The 21849-nt window shown below is 56.3% G+C and overlaps 1 protein-coding gene and 1 long non-coding RNA gene across 2 annotated transcripts; one reads left to right on the forward strand and one right to left on the reverse strand.

The window, feature by feature from the left end:
* The first annotated feature begins 11479 nt into the window (after positions 1 to 11479).
* LOC122236467 lies at positions 11480 to 15027 on the forward strand. The gene is made up of 3 exons (XR_006214544.1): positions 11480 to 11557; positions 11648 to 11776; positions 14418 to 15027. It is a non-coding gene; the product is annotated as an uncharacterized LOC122236467 (long non-coding RNA).
* On the reverse strand, positions 11651 to 18580 carry CRYGN (crystallin gamma N). The gene is made up of 4 exons (XM_042977439.1): positions 18469 to 18580; positions 16578 to 16826; positions 14370 to 14515; positions 11651 to 11819 (listed from the first exon to the last, which is right to left on the reverse strand). The coding sequence occupies exons 1-4, from the start codon at positions 18487 to 18489 to the stop codon at positions 11684 to 11686; spliced, it is 552 nt and encodes a 183-aa protein (XP_042833373.1). The 5' UTR covers positions 18490 to 18580; the 3' UTR covers positions 11651 to 11683.
* Positions 18581 to 21849: the final 3269 nt, after the last annotated feature.

A 21849-nucleotide genomic window follows, 5' to 3' on the forward strand; every position in this document is an offset into this window, starting at 1 on the left:
CGCCTCTTGCAAGAAATTCCCTGAAACTAACCCACCCAGTCACACTTCTCAACAGCATCTTGCGTGCATCCGATGATGAAGAAGTGAAACCCGGTCCCTGTATCCGCCACCACGGTCAGACTGGAAAAGAATGATTTCCAAGGCTGGCAGAAATCTTTCCTACATATTCTATCCTCCCCTAGACACTAAGCAAACAAACAAAAACATCCTATGCTATCAGAATTTTTACAGTATTTCACTATAATCAAGTGACAGTGATAAGGCAGGCACAATCGCACAGTGTGTAATAACTTCGAACTTCCATAACAACTACTCGAGATAAATATTATCTTTCTGGTTTTGCTGATGAGGACAATGAGGCCTAGAGAGGTTAAGTAGACAAAGTCACGCAGTTGAGTGGGAGATTCGGATCTGTTAGGCTCATGTCTAAATGATCTGTCTACATAATGCAAGTGAATCAGTGACTTAAAGGGAGCAAGCCCATCCCTCAGTGCCTAGGACATGGAAGGCTCGTGGTAGTTCCTTTCTCTCCGATCCCACTGAATTTTCCTGGAGAGAAATCTCAGGCAAAGGTCTGGCAAGAGTGTCTTTCCCTGAATATTCCAACGAGGATCTGTGGGCACCTCACTAAGTGCATTTCTCTGTGGATGGAGATAAGCAGGCCCACAGCCTGTCTCTTGGTGCCCGGTACACTTCTGCCCTCCCACAGAGATCTCGAACATGCTGCCTGTGGGCATCTCTCCTCTTGTGAGTGGCTTTTATTCACACCGGACCCAGCAAGGCATCATGGTTAGAGTGTGTGTGCATGCGTGCCTGTTCGTGTGTGTGTGTGTGTGTGTGTGTGTGACTAGAAAGGACAAGGAGGGAGGCTGGTTTAGCAGCATCTGTTTTCACTCATTCCAGAAGATTTCTAGCTGCCCACAAAATGATGCATTTGCTTGTTCTCTGTGTGGATCCTGAAGCCAAGTTTAATTCATACTGGAGCTGTTAATCCTACTACGCGTATTTTACATGAGTTTCGTGTGTTTCCAATCGGAAGCCAAGGGTCCACTGACCCATTAACTCTACACCTGCCTTTATTTTGCTGGGAGCAAGCTGGTGTCCATCAGGACTCTTTGGTTGTGGTGAGAGACACTGAGCTTACTGAGTGTAGGCAAGAGAAGGGAATCTGTCAGAAGGATATCAGGCGAAGGAAGAAATGAGCATCCAAATTAAAGAAAGGTAAGAATTAGGACATGCCGGGACTCCCGGCTCCCCTCTCTGTCTCTTTGTGGAGACCCAGACCTTAACCCCCGAGAGGCCCGAGTCCTTGGTGGCCCTGCCTGTGTGACGGTGGCCGTCTCAGTGATCTTCATTGCTGAGTATGACCATCAGAACGATGACAGTAATATTTATTGAACACCGAGAATATGCTAGAACGTGTTACAAGTGCTTTACAGGTCTTATTATCCTCACAATAACATTTTTTTAATTTTTATTTTTTAAAGTTTATTTATTTTGAGAGAGAGAAAGAGAACGAGCAGGGGAGGGGCAGGGGCGGGTACAGAGGATCTGAAGCGGGCTCCGCCGTGACAGCAGAGAGCCGATGTGGGGCTCGAACTCACGAACTACGAGATCATGACCCATAGCTGAAGTGTGACACCCAACCAGCTGAGTTACCCAGGCACCCTACAGTAACATTTTTTAGATGTGTATTTATTTGTTTTGAAAGCGAGCACGCACGTGAGCGGGGGGAGGGCAGAGAGGGAGAATCCCTAGCAGGCTCCGTGCTGTCAGGGCAGAGCCTGACATGGGGCTCAATCTCAAGAACTGTGAGATCATGACCTGAGCCAAAATCAAGAGTCAGACGCTTAACCGACCCAGCCACCCAGGCGCCCCCCCACGATAACATTTTGAAGCAATCTCTACGCCCAACATGGGGCTCGAACTCACGACTTCAAGATCAAGAGTCTCACGTTCTCCCAGGGGCCCCTTCCTAATAACCTTTTGCAGAGATACTATTAATATGCCATCTTACTGTAGGGAAACTGAGACGCAGAGGGACATTAACCCTTCCAGGCTCACACAGCTAGCAAGAGGGGAGGCTGGACTGGAGTCTGGGCACTGTCCACGGGTCGCATCCATACCCCTCCAGGCCACCGCTCTGTGGGCGCCCCATTCCCCCCCGGAAGTCAGCGAGATCGCTTTGTCAATAACTATAGCTCCCAACGTTCTGCTGGCCGTCCTCTCAGAGACTCGCTCGCACGTGGTGTGCTAGGCCCCTTAAAAGTCTAAGTATTTACTTCCCCCCAGTCATCTCTATCTGAGGCAATGACCCAAGGTCTAACTTTCAAAGACCGGGAAGAAGTCACAGGAGGTACCTGTGACACCGTGGCGGGCATCTTCCGGAGTGCCAGGTCTGGGGATTGCGCGGTCCTCTCACACGCTGCCTCACCTTCCTGATTCTGCAGATCGACGGAGACTTCAACGGATTGCTCCCAGAGTCAACTCTGGGCGATCGCCCGTTCATCCCCCAGAGCCTGAGATCTTGGAAGGTCACAGGGCTCCCTGAGACCCAAGCTCCACGCCTGCCTTACACTCTGAGGCCCAACCCACTGTACTTTCCAGCAGATGCTCGTCCACCCCCTGGGAGACCAGATGTTTCTTCACAGCCCCTCCTGGCAGCATTCCCTGGGAGACAGCCTTTAAAGATTCCGGAACTTCTGTTAGCAATTTACTCCTGTGGCAAGGGTGAAGTTGGGGGTAGGGAATCAAGTGGGTGCCCTCGGGGTACCAGCCAAGGCTGGGTGAGGTGGGTACGTGTGAATGGATCCAATTCAGCATTCTTGTCTCTTGGTTAGAACCAAGCCCCCGGTGTTATGTATGCCAGGGCTCCTGGCCTTTCTGTGTCATTTCAATGCCGTCGGGTTGGCATCAGCCCGTCCAGTAAGTTGTTGGAACACAGACCACAGTCCCCAAGCCGGCGCATCAAACACCAGATTGTCTTCTCCGTGCCCTCAATCGGATCCAGAATCGTGTTCCTCCCTCTTGGCCAAGCACCCTCAAAACCCATCCCTACATTCTCCAGATTTCTGATGATGGAAATTCGTGGACCCCTGCAATTTCCCCGGGTATCTCTCTCCTTGCCTTGTCTCTGCATTCTGCATCTCTGCCTCTAGTCTAAGCCATACAAGCGAAAACCCTGTCACTGGGGAAATAGCTAGGAGAGGTACGGCGTGCAGAGAGCTGTTCGCTGCTTCTTCAAGGGAAAACCATCTTCCTCAGGGGAGTGGGGAGGGTCCTCGAAGTCCTCCACATCCCCCCGCCACCCCCCTCCCAATGGTCCTTCTCTCATGAGTGCTTTAAATTTCACACGGTACTGTCCATGGGTTCAAGCCCCGCGTCGGGCTCTGTGCTGACTGCTCAGAGCCTGGAGCCTGCTTCGGATTCTGTGTCTCCCTCTCCCTCTGACCCTCCCCTGTTCATGCTCTGTCTCTCTCTGTCTCAAAAATAAATAAACGTTAAAAAAATTTAAAAAAATAAATAAATTTCACACGGAAGACCTGGCAAGTTGGTGGATACAACTGGGGTTTCCGTTTGGCAATCTACAGGATCGGTCTCCAAACTTTGTCTCCAGATTTTTAGCCTGTTCACGGAAGGCCTTGGGTTCCGCCACGCACGTCGTGAGACGTAATCTTGCTGTGTATCCAAATACCCGGTGCTGGAGAAGCAGCTCTCCACCATGGCGTCTGCATTCTGCATCCTTCTAAAAGCGTTTTATGACCGCAACTGTGCAGTCCTTCGAAACTCTGCCAGTTCCAGTGGGCGCCTGGTTCCAGCGGGCCACGGACGGTAACTTGGCCCCATGTTTTGCCACCCTCTACCAGGGCGGCTCTTTCCATCCATATCCGTTGCCTATGGCTGGCATAGCGAAGTGTCACAAACTGTGTGGCTTAGGCACCAGGAAGGTTAGCAGATTGGAGTGGACCAGGCTGGGCGGGGGGAGGGGGGCACAGACACAGGCTAAGTCACATATCTTCTCTCCTTTGTATACAGATATCACACTATTAGCGCACTTTCTGCAGAGCCGAAAAGATGTTCTGAAGACTTATAGAACCTCTGTGGTCCCCATTATCCTTATATGTCACTACTTTGGACAAACTAGGCAGAGGATGCCCATTTGAACAGATGAACAGTTTGATGATAGATGTTGATTGAAAAAACATCTGTCTTCATACTTCCAAAAGCAAGTTCTTTTCTTTTCTTTTCGTAACCTTTACACCCAATGTGGGGCTCAAATTTACAAGCCCAAGATCAAGAGTCACATGCTCTACTGACTGAGCCAGCCAGGTGCCCTGCAAGTGCTCAATAGTCACCAGTGAGGCACAGAACTAGGTACGTATTAGGAACTGTTTGTGATCGGTTAGGAACGCCTTCACATGTAAGGGATAGAAAACGTAATACTGGCAAAATAAATAGGGGTTAATTTCTCTAACATAAACAAGGGTGGCTGCTGACCCAGGTTTAGGGGCTTAATGACACTGGAGCCATATTCTCTCTGCTTTGCTCTCATGGTTACAAGAAGGCCGCCCAGGCTCCTGGCATCACATCTTCATTCAAGGCAGGAAGCCAGGGGGAAGTGGCTTTTTATCAAGACAGCAAAAGCCTTTTTAGAAGTCCTTTTAATAATCTTTGGTTTTCATCCCATTGCTCAGAGCTTTTCCCATGGCTGTGTCCATGAGCTGCGTCCATGCAAGGGAGGCAGGGAAAAAAGTAGTTGGCTTTCCCGGATGTGTCAGGAAAGACAGGCAAGGTTAGAGGACTGGGATTGGATTGGCTAGTCCACAATGTCTGCCACATCTCCTTAGGTCTTTGTGGAGTAGTGGCTTTTTTGTTTTTGTTTTGTTTTTTTCATTTATTTTTGAAGGAGAGAGACAGAGCATGAGCGGGGGAGGAGCAGACAGAGAGGGAGACACAGAATCGGAAGCAGGCTCCAGGCTCTGAGCTGTCAGTACAGAGCCCGATGCGGGGCTCGAACTCATGAACCGTGAGATCGTGACCTGAGCCAAAGTTGGACGCTTAACCGACCGAGCCACCCAAACGCCCCTGTTTGTTTGTTTTTTGAGTAGTGTTTTTCAGACTAGAGAATCATGATCCACTGGGGCTTGTGAGATAAATTTAGTGGGTCTCTGACCAGCATTGTTTTGAAAGAAAATATCAATGTTCAGCTCCATACTGAGTGTGAGGACTGTTCTGTGACACAGCCATTTCACTTGTATATAACGACCCACAAACAGGTTTAGGCAGAAAGATCACTGGGCGCCTGGGTGGCTCAGTCAGTTGAGTGCTGGGCTTCAGCTCAGGTCATGATCTCGCGGTCCGTGAGCTCAAGCCCCACGTCGGGCTCTGTGCTGACAGCTCTGAGTCTGGAGCCTGCTCCGGATTCTGTGTCTCCCTCTCTCTCTGTCCCTCCCCTGCTTGTGCTCTGTCTTTCTGTCTCTCAAAAATAAACAAACATTTAAAAAAAAAAAAAAGCAGGAAAACCACTGCTGTGGGGCCGTAGGCAGGAGTCAGAAGGCCGGAGGTCCCTTGTGTCGATGGTCCCTTGTGTTTTTGGCATCGTAATGGCTCAATAAATATTAGTTGTGTTGTTGTTAGTATGTTCTGATAACTAAGGATGGTCAGGTCCGGCCTTCACAGCCCAGTGAGATATACTCAGCATCAGCTAAATGTCCCTGTATAAACAAGTGATGTTAAAATACTGCCCCCACAGAAAGTTTACTTTGGCACGGCACCGTGGGCCTAGCCCTGCGGGGTATTATTAACAAAAATCCTAGGAAGCTTGTTATTTTCTTTGCAAGAGGGCTATGTTGAGGATGCTGCTTGTGAATTGCAGCATGGGTCCCAAGGACCCCTGGAAGAAGTGTCTCTTTGGCTTGAGTCCCAGGAATGGCTGCGTTCCTCCCGGGAAACTGGCTTCTTTTTATCTTTTGGACTCGGCATCGTGGAGCCGATGCTGTTTTCAAAGAATCGGGACTTCGTACCCCGTAGAACACTGTGGACGCTCACCTTACCCTGGCCTCCCCTTTTTTTCTTCTCCCTTTTTCGAAATCCCCAAGATGTCTTTCACATGCTTTCTCTGCCTTAATTTTTTTGCTCAAGACGGACGCCCCTGGCTTTGGTGCGCAGCCCCACGATGTGTAAAGTGGCAGTTGAGTGCTCCCTGTCTTGGGGGTGGGGGGTGGTGCTGCTCTCTCCAGAGCCCCAGGAAAGGATTTCTGGCCAGTAGCCCCATTTCCTGGGTGGTGCCTGTTCCTGCTGCCCTTCTTGTCCATGTGGATCAGGAATCCCAGGATGCTGCTTGTGGGTCGCAGCTGTGAAGCAGCCCGGCACCCAGGGACAAGCCCCCCAAATCCTCCATGGGAAAGGGATCCAGGAGACACCTTTCTCAGCCCCAAATGGTGGGCTCCCTGCATGCTGGGGGCCCGGCAAGATGCATGGAGAGGTGGTATGGATCCATCCCAAGCAGGGCAGTCCTACACAACGGCCAAAGCCTCTCCGGTTGGACAGGGGCCCTCCCATCATGGTCGATGGCTCACCCTATGGGGCCCCCGCCCTCCACCCAGGGTGTGTGGTCCCGGGGGGACGCTGGGCACGCAGGGACCAGGAACAGGGTTCTCACCTCTGACCGCTCCCCCCACCCGCCCTGAGCAAGGGGCTGCTCTCACTTTCCAGGGAGGTCCCTTCTGTCCCTTCTGTCCTGTGCCGAGGATCAGCTCGACCCTTTCGGGATGTTTTCAATCACTGGTTCCAGAGAGGGGCTTAGCCTTAGCCGCAGGCCACGGGCAAGCCAAGATCCTGTTTACGAAACTGCTCATTTTACATGTCCGGGGGTCCCGGGCTGCCAGGCAAGTCAATCCCTCTCGTGTCGCCGGGCCGCCCCCAGCTGAGCAGGGGCTGGGGCTCAGGAAGTTGGGGCTCAGCCCAGTCCTCGCCCCGGGTTCCCCGAGCCACCCTGTGGAAGGAAGTTTGCCTTGTGCACTTTCAACGTCCCCGGCATTCGGTGGGGGAACCGACTGAGATCAGGAACGAGGGGACAGACTCTCCAGGTAGGGGGCGGCGTGGGCAGGGGGCGCCCACGGGATCCTCTAGAATCCGGGGAGGGTCCTTCATGTCCAGATGATCTCCCAGCAGCCCTTGGCACCCTGGCAACGAGGAGGGGCTAGACTTTTGTTTTCATTGTGATGACAGAACAGATCTCCCATGGTGTCCGTTCATGTCTGCGCCCATCACCACCGTCTCCAGGGCGTCGTCTCCATCCTCCCAAACGGAAACCCCGGAGCCAGATTTTGGAAAAGCCTCCCCCGCAGCAGGTTTTCATTGCAAACCCATATGGGTTGTTGAGGGGGGAGGGAGGAAGATACGTAGGGGTCTGAAGGGACTCCTCTGGTGGGGCAGAGGCAGGGACAGGAGGCCTCCAGCGGGGACTGCGGTGAGCCAGGGGGACAGCCGGGTCACCTGCAGGGGGTGGGGGATGCTGTGCGGAGAGAGCACTCCCGGGCAGGAACACCTGCGGCTTCAAAGGGAAAATTTTTTCCTGGGGTCTGACTGTGGAACAGCCAGTTCCTGGTCGGCAGGGGGCCGCGGGCTGGGGACGGAGGAGGGACAGGACGGCTTTGAGAAAGTCCTGGCTTCCCAAACCACAGAGCGGGGACAGAAGTATGTGAAGCATGTGTGACTCTCCTCAGAAGGCACCGGCCCTCGGTCTACCCGATCCCCTGGACGGACTTCAGACAAATTGCGAGCCTGCCCACAAGCGCTCTGGTGGGGATGGCACAGAAAGCAGATTTGCTGACAGATTAGGGCACAGGGGGGCTGGGGTGAGGGCAGGTCACCCAGGAGCACAAGCAGTCAATCACCAGTTAATGAGGTGCCACTATTCCTAGTTCTAGGGGAGCGGTTGGGGCCGGGGTGGGGGTGGGGGCAAGTTTAGGAGAAACCTCCAGAACGCCTGGAAGCCTGGCTCCCCAGAGGCTGCCTGCCGGAGAAGGAACAGGGGGGCCAAGCTCCTGACCCCATGGGAGGGCTTCCTTCATCAGAAGTCCTCATGTAATCCCCGGGGCGCCTGGGTGGCGCAGTCGGTTAAGCGTCCGACTTCAGCCAGGTCACGATCTCGCGGTCCGTGAGTTCGAGCCCCGCGTCGGGCTCTGGGCTGATGGCTCAGAGCCTGGAGCCTGTTTCCGATTCTGTGTCTCCCTCTCTCTGCCCCTCCCCCGTTCATGCTCTGTCTGTCTCTCTCTGTCCCAAAAATAAATAAAAAACGTTGAAAAAAAAATTAAAAAAAAAAAAAGAAGTCCTCATGTAATCCCCAAAAGGGGGTGCTGTTGTTGCCCCTACCGCACAGCAGGGGAAATTGAGGCACGGAGCAGTGACCTGTCCGAGGTCACACCGTAAGGGAATGCTAGAGAGAGCATTGGGGTGGGGTCCATCAGAACCAGAACCCGTCTGTCCCTGCTCCCCAACGTCCCGGGTGACCTTGAGCACACTCGTCACTTCCTGCCAATGACCCATATTCATGCAGCACCTTCTCGTGGGTTACTGGCTTGGCTTCTACAACTGTATACAGTTGGAACAACAGATAGATTTGCCCTCGTTTCGCAGAGCAGGAAACTGAGGCCCAAAGCTGTTTGGTTTGTGTTGTGGGCTGAAACGTATGCGCCCCAAATTCAATTTAAAAAATTTTGTTTAATGTTTATTTTTGAGAGAGAGAGAGAGAGAGAGAGAGAGAGCACAAGCAGGGGAGGAGCAGAGAGAGAGGGAGACACAGAATCTGAAACAGGCTCCAGGCTCCGAGCTGTCAGCACAGACCCCGACGAGGGGCTCGAACTCACGGACCGTGAGATCATGACCTGAGCTGAAGTCGGTCACTCAACCTACTGAGCCGCCCAGGCGCCCCCTGTAGGCCCCCCAAGTTTATATATTGAAGTCTTAACCCTCAGGACCTCAGAATGTGACTGTATTTGGAGACAGGATCTTTAAAGGTGGAAATAAGTTAAAATGAGGTAGTTCAGGGGGACCCTTGATCCCAAACCGCTAGTATAGAAGAGATTAGGACCCAGAGGCACACAGAGCAGAGACCACGTGAAGACACGGCCAGAAGACTGCCATGGGCAAGCCACGGAGAGAGGCCTCAGGAGAAACCAATTCTGCCCACACCTTGACCTTGGACTTCTGGCCTTCGGAACTGCGAGAAAATGAACTTCTGCTGTCTAAGCCCCCAGTCCTGGTATTTGTTACAGCAGCCCAAGGTGCCTCTGACCCTCTGCTCCTTCACACCGTGAGTGGGGACACCAGGTCCTGCCTCCCCCGGCCTTGGGGTTACTGTACACAGTAAGGAACATCATAGATTCCCGTCCCAGACCCGAGTGGAGCACGGAGGGGCCAGCCGAGCAGGGACAGGGTCCTAGCCGGGGGCAGGGCCCACACAAGTGGAGACCAGGGTGGCTGACTTCACACGGAAAGTTCCACCTCCCTGAACAAACTGGCAGAGAAATGAAAAACAAAAGCATGACTTCATACCAGCCTCCTCCCAATTCAGACAGGGTGACGGTGTATTTACATGTTGATTCGTTCCGGGCTTAGAGATTTGAACCCGTTTGCTGTGGTGGTGGTTTCTTCCAAGTTCATGATCTGAGCCCTGTCGTGGAGGGAGGGCCTGGAAGGAGGGTGTCTGCACCTGGCAGGCCTCAGTCCCACACAGCCAGGGGCTTCCCGGGCTCCACGCTCTGGGCTGGAGGTGAAAGGAGGAAGGTTGGGGTGTTTGGGGTGCAGGGCACGCCCTTTGTGGACCCCATCTACAAATGGCAGGATGGCAACCCTCTCCCCATCCTGGAGGGGTGGATGGCCGCCCAGTGCTGTAACTTCTCTGCTTAGAGGGGTCCCCCAGCAGACTCATGGGGGCCCTATGCCTTCGCCACCCGGATCTTGGCAGGTGTTGTGCTGGGTGAACTGTGGGAGCCCCCCGATGACTCACCTTTTCCACTTCTCCCTCAGTGGGCAACGTGGGGTGCGGGGGCAGAACCCAGAAGTGGGACAACGGCACCCTCACAGCCCCCTAGGACAGACTCTTCCTCACTCAGAACCCTCAGCAGAACCCACCCCGGAGATTTTTGGTTTTCTTTCTGGGACCCTGTTTCCCTCCCTCCCCACCACCCAGCCTGTCCACGGCCCGATTCTAGTCGATGTATTAATTCCAGGGTTCAAGTACTTTCCCATAGGGGGCCCGAAGGAGTGGCCAGCCTGAAGGGGTCCTTCCCGTTTGGGACCCCCTCCCCCTAATCGGAAAAGCACAAGCAAGATGTGTGGAGAGGAGGGGGCGGAGCCTGTGTGGCCAGTCAAGGGGCAAACTGTGGGGCGGGGGCAGGGGACCGCAGGATCACAGAGTGAGGGCGGGGGGTTGTAAAGCTGGAGCACGAGCTTGAGCCAATGGTCAGCACTCTTGGGAGCAATTCAGGCTGCCGCAGCCCCTCATCCCTCTTCCCGCCAGGCGCCTCGGTCTGGGTGCAGCGGGGAGTAGACATCTTTGGTTTCCTCATCTCCACGGAACCCTGTCCGAGTGTCCAGTGCCCTTGTGTTCCCAGGAGCCCAGCCCATAGGGGAGGACAGCAGCCGAGGCCTCTCCCTGTCGAGTATCTCTATGCCCATCTGAACAGCCGGGGTCCGTCCAGGCTGCTCCGTGGTTCAGGATTCTGGTGGGGAGCCCCGGGCAGGAGGCAGAAGTTACCTGGGCCACTGCTAGTGTCCCGCAGGCTCCCATCCTGTCTCACGGGGGAGGGGAGGCTGGACACTGAAGTGTGGGTGGGCAGGTGTCCGGAGTGCGGACCCTCTTATTCCCAGAAACCCCACCACCTTCAGGACACGCTCCTCCCTCCCTTGCCCCTGGCTCAGACCCCCAACAGGGTAGACCCAGGGTCCCGGAGAGGGCGGAGGCCACAAACAAGGTCCACGGGTTCACCCAAGGGGGTGAAGGGAGCCAGGCCCCTGGGTCTGCCCAGCCCCGGGAGCAGGCTGGGCGCGGGAGCAATGGTCTTCAGCTCCTTCCAAGTCTCCTCCTCCACTGCCTCGGGGTCCGCGTATTCCCGAGTCTCCTGAGCCCCCGTTGCACGATCAAGCGGGCAATGTGTCCCTAAGGCCCAGCCCATCTTTTCAGAGGGGCCTTTCCCGTAAACCCCAAGGCCAAGATCAGCCAGAGAGGCAGACTCATGAACCCTGGGTCAGGCTTTTGGCTGCAGAGCAGACCACGTGGCCTGGCCGCCCCGGGGCTGCTGAGTCAGGAGAGGCACAGCCGGGAGGGAGTGGCGGCCTCAGCCCCCCTTACTTCTCCCCGACTCTCCCCCTAACGGGCGCTCTGGCCCTATCCTGGCTCCACGGGGAGCTGGCTCTGGGACCGGAGGCTGTCCTTCCCGCTCAGGGCGCACGCCTCTCCCGTGTCAAATGAAAGGGCTCGGCTCCAGGGCCTGTAGATCCCTTCTGGCCCCTTCGGCCGCCCTCAGCTCCCCGGCCTGAGCCCGGGGCCCAGGTGCCCTGCCGGCTGCCCCACGGTCAGGGAGGGGCGGGGAAATCACTCAGGCCAGCTCAGCTCTCCTTTTCCGTGACCTTTATTCCTCAGGGTCTGAGCCCAGGGTGGGGCCGGAAGGGGCTGCCGCTAGAAGAAGTTGACCACCCTGCGGACCGACTGGACGCGAGAGCTGTGGGCCTCCCAGTCCGAGTAGTTGCGGAAGTCACCCCGCTCCACCAGGTACATGCGGCCGTGGTAGTTGGGCTCCTCGTACAGGACCCACCTGCGGCCAGAGGGAGGCCAGGCGGCCGTGAGCCGCTGAGCAGCACAGGGTCTGCCCGCCTCCCGCCTGCCCGCCACCCCTCACCCCTCCCGGCCAATGTGGGGGCCCGAGCTGAGGGGGAGAGGTGTGGGGCAGGGCCTGTGGGGCTGGCCTCTCCTCCTCCCTTCTGATGCTCCCTCACCCTTGGCTCTTCCACCGCGGGAAGCAAAGCGGGGCTACACGCCCCGATCCGGTCGCTGGGGTCCTTCCGGCCCAGGCCATCGGGTGCCCTGACTCTGTCTTTGCAGCGAACCCCACTGTGGCCCTCGCCCCCCCAAAGCACTCGGCTGCTGAAGGGGCCTTCCCCTGGCTGAGACACAGACTCAGACTTTCTGAGCCCAGCCCGCCCAGAGAAGGGAGTGACTGCCCAAGTCACACGCCACCCCCCTCACCCCCACCCCCTGCGCCCCGAGTCGCCTGCTTAGGGCAGCTTCCCCGGCCACCCCCTTCCTGCCCCATCCCGACTCCACATCTGGCTCCTGGCGCAGTCTGCACAAGGGTCAGGGGTCGGGAATGAAGAGAGAGGCCCAGTACGTGAGCCGCTGGGGAGCTCAGGGCAGACCTGGCTCACCCTGGCCTCCCCACACCCCTAGCCTTCCTGCCCCTCCCCCCTCCTCCCCCTCCTCATGCCCGTGGGTGGCTCAGGCCCAAGGTTTCGGGGCGTATATGCTGGAGTCCCCAAAAGGAAGAAGAGGAAGGACAGGCTGGGCCTCTGCAGTAAACGTCTCCGGTCTCCGGGGCTTCCTGCTGTGACTTTGGGGACCAGGCATGAAGAGGGAGGGAGGAGGGGGCGTGGCCCATCCACAGCAAGGACTGTGCTCTTTGGGGGGTGGCAGGAAGTAGGGAGAGCGACCTGGCACATTTCCCTCCAAATGCCCCCCAGAACCCGGGTCTGTGGGGACAGGTCGATCCTGAGCTGACTCGGGAACCAGCGGAACACCGCGGCTGGTGTCTGGGAGGCGGTAGGGAGACCTGCCTGGAGGCTCCCCATCAGACCCCAGGAAAGGGCTTGACGGAGGTCACCGCCCCCAGACCCGGTGGTCCAGGCCATCACCCTGGCCAAGGGCTTACTTTTTTTTTTTTTTTTTTAAAGGTAGTCACAGGAGCAAAGGGTGAACCCCCGTAGGGAGGAGAGCAGAGCCCTGGGTGAGATGTGGGGCTGGCCATACACAGCCGCTGAGTAAGTGGGTGTTACAGGAGACCCCGGGCCCCTGCACTCAAAACTCTTAGCTCCCACCCTCCCCCGCCCCCTTTTCCTAAAGAGGCCCCTGGAGTCTTCCCAGGGTGGGTGTTCGGGGACTGTGGCTAGGGTCTCAGGACACCTTCCACGCAAAGGTATGACTCTGGCCTCACGAGACATAATTTAGCCGGTCGTTTTCCAGGCAAACTGTTGTTCTGGAATTCTACCCCCGGATTCCCAGAGGCCTTCAACTGAGGGCAAACATTTCTGAAAGGCAGAGAAAGGCAGACAGGAGAAAAGGAACCCTGGATAGAGTCAGAGTGACAGAGAAATAGCAGGGAGGGAGCTGAGTCCCCCTGGGACTCTGGGAAGGAGGAGAGAATCCCCCTGGGGGGGCCGGGGGGCCGGGGAGGCGAGGGGTCCAGTGCTCCCTCTGGCTCAGCCACAACCTCCATTCAGTCCCTCCCGTGACCACTCTTGAACCTCTCGTGACGTGCCCTGATCCCCCACCTCGGGCACACAGACAGCAACTGGACCCCTTAGCTGCTGTCACGGGAGCCACGTTCCCGGAACCCGCGTGGGGCTCTTCTGCAGAGGGGCCGGGACTGAGGTCAGGGGAGGCTCCCTGCTCCACACCGGGGACACTCTGACTTGACGCCCGGCTGCCACCCCCGCTGTGCGGTTCACGAGCGAGCGGGGCGAGGTCACTTTCGGAGCCTCCGCTTGCTTCTCTGTAAACAGAGATGACGCTACCCACTGGCTCACAGGAGGAGCTGACTATACGGGGGGCTGGCAGAAGCCAGGCCAGCACGGGGGTCCTGACCACTCTCCAGGAGCAGGGCAGACACGCCCTGGGCAAAACCCCCGTGGCCACAACCTGTCCACCGGAAGTGAGCCGCCATGACGTCCAGCTCCCCGGAGGGGCTGTGTGGCAGGGGTCTGCCCGCTCGGTAGGAGAGCTCCAGCTCAGGGGACCCCTTGGCCGAGTAGGACCGGGGTGTGTAGGGTGAGCGGGCTTCCTCTGGTTCGAGGGGACCAAAGTACTGTCCCCGAGCTCAGTCTAATCTTAGAGAACCGTTAGTCCACAAAGGGCCCTGCTACGTCTGCTCCCACTGGGGAGGCCTACCTCTGGGGTCCCACGTCCCCTCACCACGGCCTTCGGGAGCCACGGAGGAAGCCTCCCCGCTGCTTGGCTGGGGTAGAGGAGGCAGCTGAGGGGGTGCCGGGCCTCCCCCGCTGCTGGGGTCGGGCCCGCCCGGCGGCCTCCCCACACACTTGGCTGTGCAGGGCCCAGCCGGGCCGCGGTCGGCGGCCTTGCGGCCTCTACTCACGCGCCGTCCCCATACACCTTGACGGCGTTGACACAGTTCTTGGCCCAGCCCCGGCTCTGCAGGAAGGGACAGTCGTCCTGAAACTCCAGGCACTGGCCGGTGAAGTTGCAACCCTCGAAGATCTCCATGCGGAAATTCTCCCCATGCTGCGGGCCCGCGGGAGCGGAGGAAGGAAAGAAGGCAAACGGTGCTGAGTCCCATTCCCCCCCAACACAGAACCCACGTGGCCAGAAACTCGGAATCGCCCCGGGGCTCGGGGCACCCGATGCTGGGGGGGGGGGGGACCGGTGAGTGCCTGCCACCCCAACCTAAGTGGCCCACCCAGCACTCTGCTTGTTCTGGGACATGAGATCTGGCTGGATGAGAGGGGTCGATCACTTTAAAAGGCTTCAGGGCCCCTGAACCAGTCCAATCTCCTCTCTCCTCAACTAAAGAATCCAAGAGTTGGAGCGGCCCAGACCGCCGGGGGACACAGTGGCCGCGCTCTGACCAGGGCCTGGGCCGCTGGGTTCCCTTCTGGTGCCTGCACTGGGGGACGTAGGCCCCAGCCACACCAACGCATTCCTCTGCCCTCCATCCCCACCCTGGGGCCTCAGGCCACGGGCAAGCCTCTCAATGATAATATTTTACAAACTGTAACAGAACCTTTTATTAAAACACGAAGCCAAAAATCTAAAACAAATAACAGAGATCTCATTTGCTGGAATCCCAGCTGGCTTACTGGGATGACACTATATAGCACCCTATAAGATTCCTTGTATTTCCAAAAGACAGAGGAGGGCCATTTCCCAGCAGGCTCCGGGATAGTTTACATATAAGCAGCATTATGCAAGGGCCTGTGGGTGGCTCAGTCGGTTAAGGTTAAGGGTCTGACACTCAGTTTCAGCTCAGGTCATGATCTCACGGTTTTGTGGGTTCAAGCCCCACGTTGGGCTCCGCGTTGGCAGTGTGGAGACTGCTTGGGATTCTCTCTCGTTCCGGCCCTCTCTGCCCCTCCCCTGCTCACGCTCTCTCTCTAAATAAATAAGCTTAAAAATTTTTTTCTTTTTAAACAGCAGTATGCAAGATCCAGGGCCAACCACATTAACTCCTTTTTCCAAATGTCTCTGGCCTGGTGGAAATACTAAGGGAGCATACTTACGATCTGAGATGCCAAAGCCCCGGACTCGTGTGGAAGAGAGAGGGGGGGCCCCCATACAGGAGGCCCCTTCCCTGGGGTTCCTAAGATGTTCACTTAGGACCACCTGGCCCCCACATCCAGAGACAGGTCCTTCTACAGACACACGGCTGAGACTCTGAGGACCCTCTGGTTCAGGAATCTGCCGTTTCCCACCTGACCATGTGGACCTCAGCGCCGGTCAGCTAGCACTGGTAACTTGTGTGAATCCTACGTCCTCGGATCCCCCTTCCCGGGGGGGGGGGGGTGGGCAGACATGAACGATCACCGTGGGTAGTGACGTCCCTCCTACACTCTCCCTACACACACTGGGCCACGCTGTGAGATGACAGCCGCTCGTGTGGCTCCCAGAGACCCGCCCCCAAATTCCCCGAGGACCAGCTGGTGACTTAGTCACCTCCTTCAGTCATTCCACAGCCAGAGCATCAAAGCCGCCTGAAAAGCGCGACACAATGACCCACAGGAGCGGACACACCAGGCCCGAATCAGCCCTGCTTAGGTTACATTCTCCCCCGTCCAGTTGCAAATCGAAACTTCTAATATTTCCAACAGCATTCTAAGTGGAAAGTTCAGCAAGATTTTGGGAGCAGAAATGGAAGGTGGTTCCCTGATACGTGCCTGTAAATGTCAGGTATAAAAACTCCAGGGGCAGGGGCGCCTGGGGGGCTCAGCCGGTGAAGCGACCGACCAACTCTTGATTTGGGCTCAGGTCATGACCTCACGGTTCGTGAGATGGAGCCCTGCATCGGGCTCTGTGCTGGGCCTGGGGTCTGCTTGGGATCCTTTCTCCCTCTCCCTCTGCCCCTCCCCCGCTCTCTCAAAAACACAAACAGGACTTCTGGCTCTCCTGTTCATTCCCATGCCAGCCCACACACGGGGGTGGGGGGGGGGGATGGCGGGTCTGTCGGGGGGGGGGCATCTCTGCATCTTAAAACATCCCACAGCCTCATCAGATCTTAAAGCTGGGAAGACCATGCAGCACGGACCCTCGGTCGCTCTGGCAGGAGGCCCCCAGCCAGAGGCCCACTCACCATCCCCACGGGCCGGCAGGACCCCATGTGGTCGTTGTGGCCGTTCCAGCACAGGAAGTCAGGGTAGTTGCCGTGCTCCAGGATGAACTGTTGGCCCCGGAAGTCGGGGTGATCGTAGCAGACCCAGGCTCCGCTCTCCACGCGGATGGAGTTCACCCGGTTCATAAAGCCTCGGTCCTGGAAGTTGTCACAGTCCCCATAGACCTCGAGTTTCCGTCCCGTGAAGTGCTTGCCTTCATAGAAGGTGATCTAGAAAGGCCAGGTTAGAGGGCTCGGGGTCAGGGGCTTTCTCCTTTCAGTCTCGGGAGCGGACAGCTGGGGTCCAACACCCTCGATTGAACCCTGATTCCCAGGCCTGCTGTGTACAGCAGGGGCTCAACACCGTTAGCTGGGTGAAGGAATGAATGCAAGGTGGGCTGAGGTCTGGGGCCTGGCCCTCCCTACTCTGGGAGCTCACGGTTGAGCAACCAAATTTCAGAAAATATCTGGGGACAGGGATGCCCCCTTTGTCCCTGGCCCATTTGAAAACAGGCTCCTTTCAAACTCGCAATGCATTAAAAAAAATTTTTTTTAATGTTTAATTTTGAGAGACAGAGAGAGAGAGAGAGACAGAGTGCAAGCGGGGGAGGGGCAGAGACAGAGAGGGAGACACAGAATCCGAAGCAGCTCCAGGCTCTGAGCTGTCAGCACAGAGCCTGACGCGGGGCTCGAACCCACCAACTGCGGGATCACGACCTGAGCCGAAGTCAACGCTCAACCGACTGAGCCACCCAGGCGCCCCTCCCACTGCATTCCTTACACTCAATTTTTGTTCATTGTTAAAACCTAACATCCAAGTGTTTTCAGAAAAAAAGCATTTCACCCACAACCCCATCATCATAACCAAACAATGAATTTTCAGAAAGTCGAGTGCCTGGGACCGGGCCCCTTAACGGGAAACACTGAATGCAGTGACCAGTCAGAGCCTGGTGCAGGGATTAATGGCTAAAAAGGGGGCTTTTTCAATGTAACTCGTCCCTTTGTGTACTAGGCCTCTCCTGTGGGTGACAGGCATGTGTCAGATCTGGAACATTACCAACTCGGTGGGCAGTTCAGGCACCGTGTCCTACGGCAACGTAGCACGGACAGGTTCTCCTTGTCCCTAAACAACATGCACGCTATCAACCCCAAAGTTCATTTACTGCGGTGGACCCTAAAACTCCAACCATTCAGTAACTATCTGGTTTTCAAGAATTGTGCGCCTCGAAGGGCCCTGGCAAAGTACAAATTAACGTGTCCTGGGGCCTGGTAACCGGTGTAATCATTTGTGCCGATGCCAGGGACTTCCCTTCTGGGCCCCTTGGGCAGAAGCTCTGAGAGCCCAGGGCGTGACTCCCCAGCTGTGCCTCTGGGCCTGGGGGAGGGTGTGCAGGGGCGCGAGGGGCTCTTGGGGGTTGTCTGTTACTGACGCATAACCTAGCCAGTGCGGACTGAATAATGTGCTCACGCACTGACCCTGAATGCGGCCCCTGGAGACAGAGGCTGCACCGGATTAGCCAGCGAGAATGGTTGGGGGAGATCCAAATTTGCCACCTTCCTGCCCAAGACAGGCCTGGCCGATGGCCCAGAGATATTTAGGGAGAACTAGTCACCCAGAGGATTCCAGGATCCCTCAAACCTCTCCAGAGCCACTGATGGAGGGGGTAGGGACGGGGCCTTCCCACCTCGCACACCAGAGGCCAGCGCGCCCGGTTTGGGTAGGACGTTTTGCCAGTTTCGCTCAGGTCTGTCAGATGCAAAGGGCGAACGGTGCAAAGAGTTAGGTTTGGCCCCCGCCTCCCCGGAACGGGGGAAAAGTGGAACGCAGTGTGGGTAACGTCGTTAACGTCGGGCCGGGAGGGACCACACTCACCTTGCCGGAGCACTGCGCCATGGTGTCCCCGCCCCTCGGGCTGCAGGCCCCTTTATAAGCGGGCGGCGCCCTGCTGGGTCAGCGCCGCCCCGGACAAAAGATTTGCTGGCCGGGGCGTTAGTGTTGTCCGGTGCGCTAAGCCCGCCTGGGGCCGCCCCGCCCCGCCCCGGGCCGCCCGTGGGACCGAACCCCGGGCGCCGGGAGCCCGGCCGTGCGCCCCGCCCCTGCCCGGGGACGGCCGGGTGCCTGCGGGGTCATCGCGGCCCAGCGAGCCCCAGCCAGCACCCCCAGGGTCTACTCTGCCTCTGACCCCAGCCCGCCGGCGGTCCCTGCTGAGTCAGGGGCGCGCGCGCGCGCGCACACACACACACACACACACACACACACACGTGCCGGGCCCCACTGCCTCCCCGCTGCCTTGGGCTGGGGCGTCTCTAGCGCTCAGGGTGTGGATCCGTGCTGCCCCTTCCTTGGGCACAGAGCCTTCCCAGACCTCCCGCCCCGTCCTTTTCTCACCTGGTCACCCACGTTCAGGCTGTCACTGAGTTTTTTCTCAGTAACAAGGCTACAAGGATGGAACCTAGCTCCTGGGAGCAAAGAAGACAGCCCTTGCCTGGCCCCCTGCCTGCTGCTCTGGTCTTACCTTCCAGCCCCACCCGAAACGTACCACCACCACTCCGATGGCCCCCAATGCCTGGTGGCTGTCCCCCCACAGCCCCATCTCTATGCCAAGTGGTCCTCCCTTCTTCCTCCCCTTCTTCGTTCTTGCTCCCTGAATGCTGTCCCCTACCCCCCATCAATGCTCATCCTTGATCCCTACTTTGATTCCTACTTTGAGGAAAGTATTTTTCAGCAGCATTTCACAGATGAGACGCCTCCGACTCAGAAGAGGAGGTCACACAATTCTTGGGGGCACCAGGGTGACCTTGCCCCTGTTCCGGGAGGCTGTCCAAGGATAGGCCTCTCAGCGGACCTGGCCCTGCCGTGGCCCCCACAGGAATCCACACTGGCCAAACCACACATTCCAGCGTTTGCCTCCCGACACGGGCCCTGTTGGGGAAATATAATTAAAAGCGCAATCTCCCAACCCCGGAAGCCTGTCCATACAGGTAGAAGAGGAAGAAAACCGTTGTATTATCGAATAAGCATTAAACTTGAATGTGAAGTGTATCACAGGCCATCTGCTGCAGAGATTGCAAAGACCAGGACATCTCAGTCTTTTATGTAGTCAGGCAGATGCGGCTCGTCACACGTGTTCTCAAGAGAAATTGCTGATTTCCTTGTATCTTTGTGCTGGGAGATAGGTTTTGCAATTCAGAGTAAAGGGACAGCTGGCGTTAAGCCCTCTCCACCCAGGAAACCGGGAGGTGGGGCGATATCTACCCTGATGATTATGTGTCAGAGAGGTGGCTCCCAGCTCCTGGAGGAAACATTCCTGAGTTTTCAGACTGGCAAGCCGCTTATTTAGCCATTAAGAGACGTGCATACATATGAGATGAACTGAGAGAGAAAGTCTAGAAGAAAAACGAGGGATGGAAAGTCTGTTCCCTTATTTTTAACTGGGAAAATTAAGGATCTTTTTTTTTTTTTTTTTAGATATAAATTTTATTTTGGGGACACCGGGGTGGGTAAGTCGGTTAAGTGTCCAACTTCGGCTCAGGTCGTGATCTCACAGTTTGTGGGTTCGAGCCCCGCGTCGGGCTCTGTGCTGACAGCTCAGAGCCTGGAGCCTGCTTCGGGTTCTGTGTGTGTGTCTCTCTCTGCCCCTCCCTGCTGCCTCTCTCTCTCTCTCCTCTCTCTCAAGTAAATAAACATTAAAAAAAAAAAAACACTCAAAGAATACAATGTGTTTGGGGTGAAATTGTAGGACTGTTCCTTGTTGCTTGTTGCACGCTATCAAATACCCCTGGCCCTGCCCATTAAAGGCTTGTCCCTCCTCTATTATTCTGACGAATGGAAACACCTTCAAATGTCCAAATGCCCCAGGGGCCAATCCCGCAGAGTCTGGGGGCCACGCCTCTGTGTGAAATTGCTGGGTGAAGCAGGAACTTACCTTCACCTCCACTGGATGCAGCCAAGGCTGCATAAATGCAGGAGTAAATGAGGGCGAGTACACCGATGGTACCATATTAGCGGGTTGGGTTAGTGTGTGCCCGGAATGTGCACTGGGCAGCTTGGGGACAGCCTGGCCACTGGTGGACAGGGAGGGAGCTCCTTTAGCCAGAATCTGTGCCCCTCTGAGGGGGGCCTGTCTGTGGACCAGTGGGGCCTTGAACCTCCGGGGGGAAGGGGTGAAAGCTTCCTCCGGGTTGCTCAGGGCCAAGCCTCACCGGGTTCTGGCTCTGCCCTGTTTTAGGTCTACTTCTAGAAGACCGAACGCATCTCCCTCCCAGAGGAGGGGCTGGAGGTCTCCAGCGGAGGAAGTGAGTGTTGGATTAGGGCAGGGAAAGAAAGGGTGGGAGCCGCAAAAGTTGAACGTTTGGGTTCTCGAGACATCCCCTTGGCCCCTCTCCCACCGGAGAAGTGTGCTTGGTAAGTGAGAGGCGCCAAAGCCTGACCCCTAGTGGTGGTTATAATAACGACACCCCCAATTACTGGGGGGCGGGTAGCAGGAAGGCTTAGAATTAAAGCAAGTTCAACACCAGGGACAGTAATCTCACAGCGTTTATGCAGCCAGGGACCAACCAACTAACACAACATACATTATGCCACTTAAGTCCCTCAGCAATCTTAAGAGGCAGGTATTATTACCACCCCCATTCTGTAGATGCAGAAAGTGAGGCACAGAGTAAGTCACTGGCCTGAGGTCACAGAGTAAGTATGCACTGGGGCTCGGATTTGAATGCAAAACTCGTGCCCTTCCCCTCAAAGAGATTACAATTCGTACACTTTTTTTAAGTTTCTTTCTTTATTTTTATTATTATTTTATTATTTTTTTTTAACGTTTATTTATTACTGAGAGACAGAGCATGAGCAGGGGAGGAGCTGAGAGGCAGGGAGACACAGAATGTGAAGCAGGCTCCAGGCTCCGAGCTGTCAGCGCAGAGCCCAACATGGGGCTCAAACCCATGACACCGTGAGATCATGACTGGAGCCGAAACCCAGACCTGGATGCATAACCGACTGAGCCACCCAGGCGCCCCACATGGTCTTAGTCTTGATGGTGGCTGAGAACTGGGGAGGGGGCACCCCATCAGTTGGGGGCAGGGGCAAAATGGGCAGAAAGAGGCAGGTCATGTGGGCACAGTTGGCTAATCTAGTGGGGACGTGATTTCCATAGTAGCGTCACAAATAGGATAAGTTTGTGGAGTTCACACCGGGAAAGGGGTTTTGCTTTTGGATCCAAACTAGAGTGCAGGGGCGCCTGGGTGGCTCAGTCGG

This window comes from Panthera tigris, chromosome A2, assembly GCF_018350195.1.
Source record: "Panthera tigris isolate Pti1 chromosome A2, P.tigris_Pti1_mat1.1, whole genome shotgun sequence".
Taxonomy (NCBI): domain Eukaryota; kingdom Metazoa; phylum Chordata; class Mammalia; order Carnivora; family Felidae; genus Panthera; species Panthera tigris.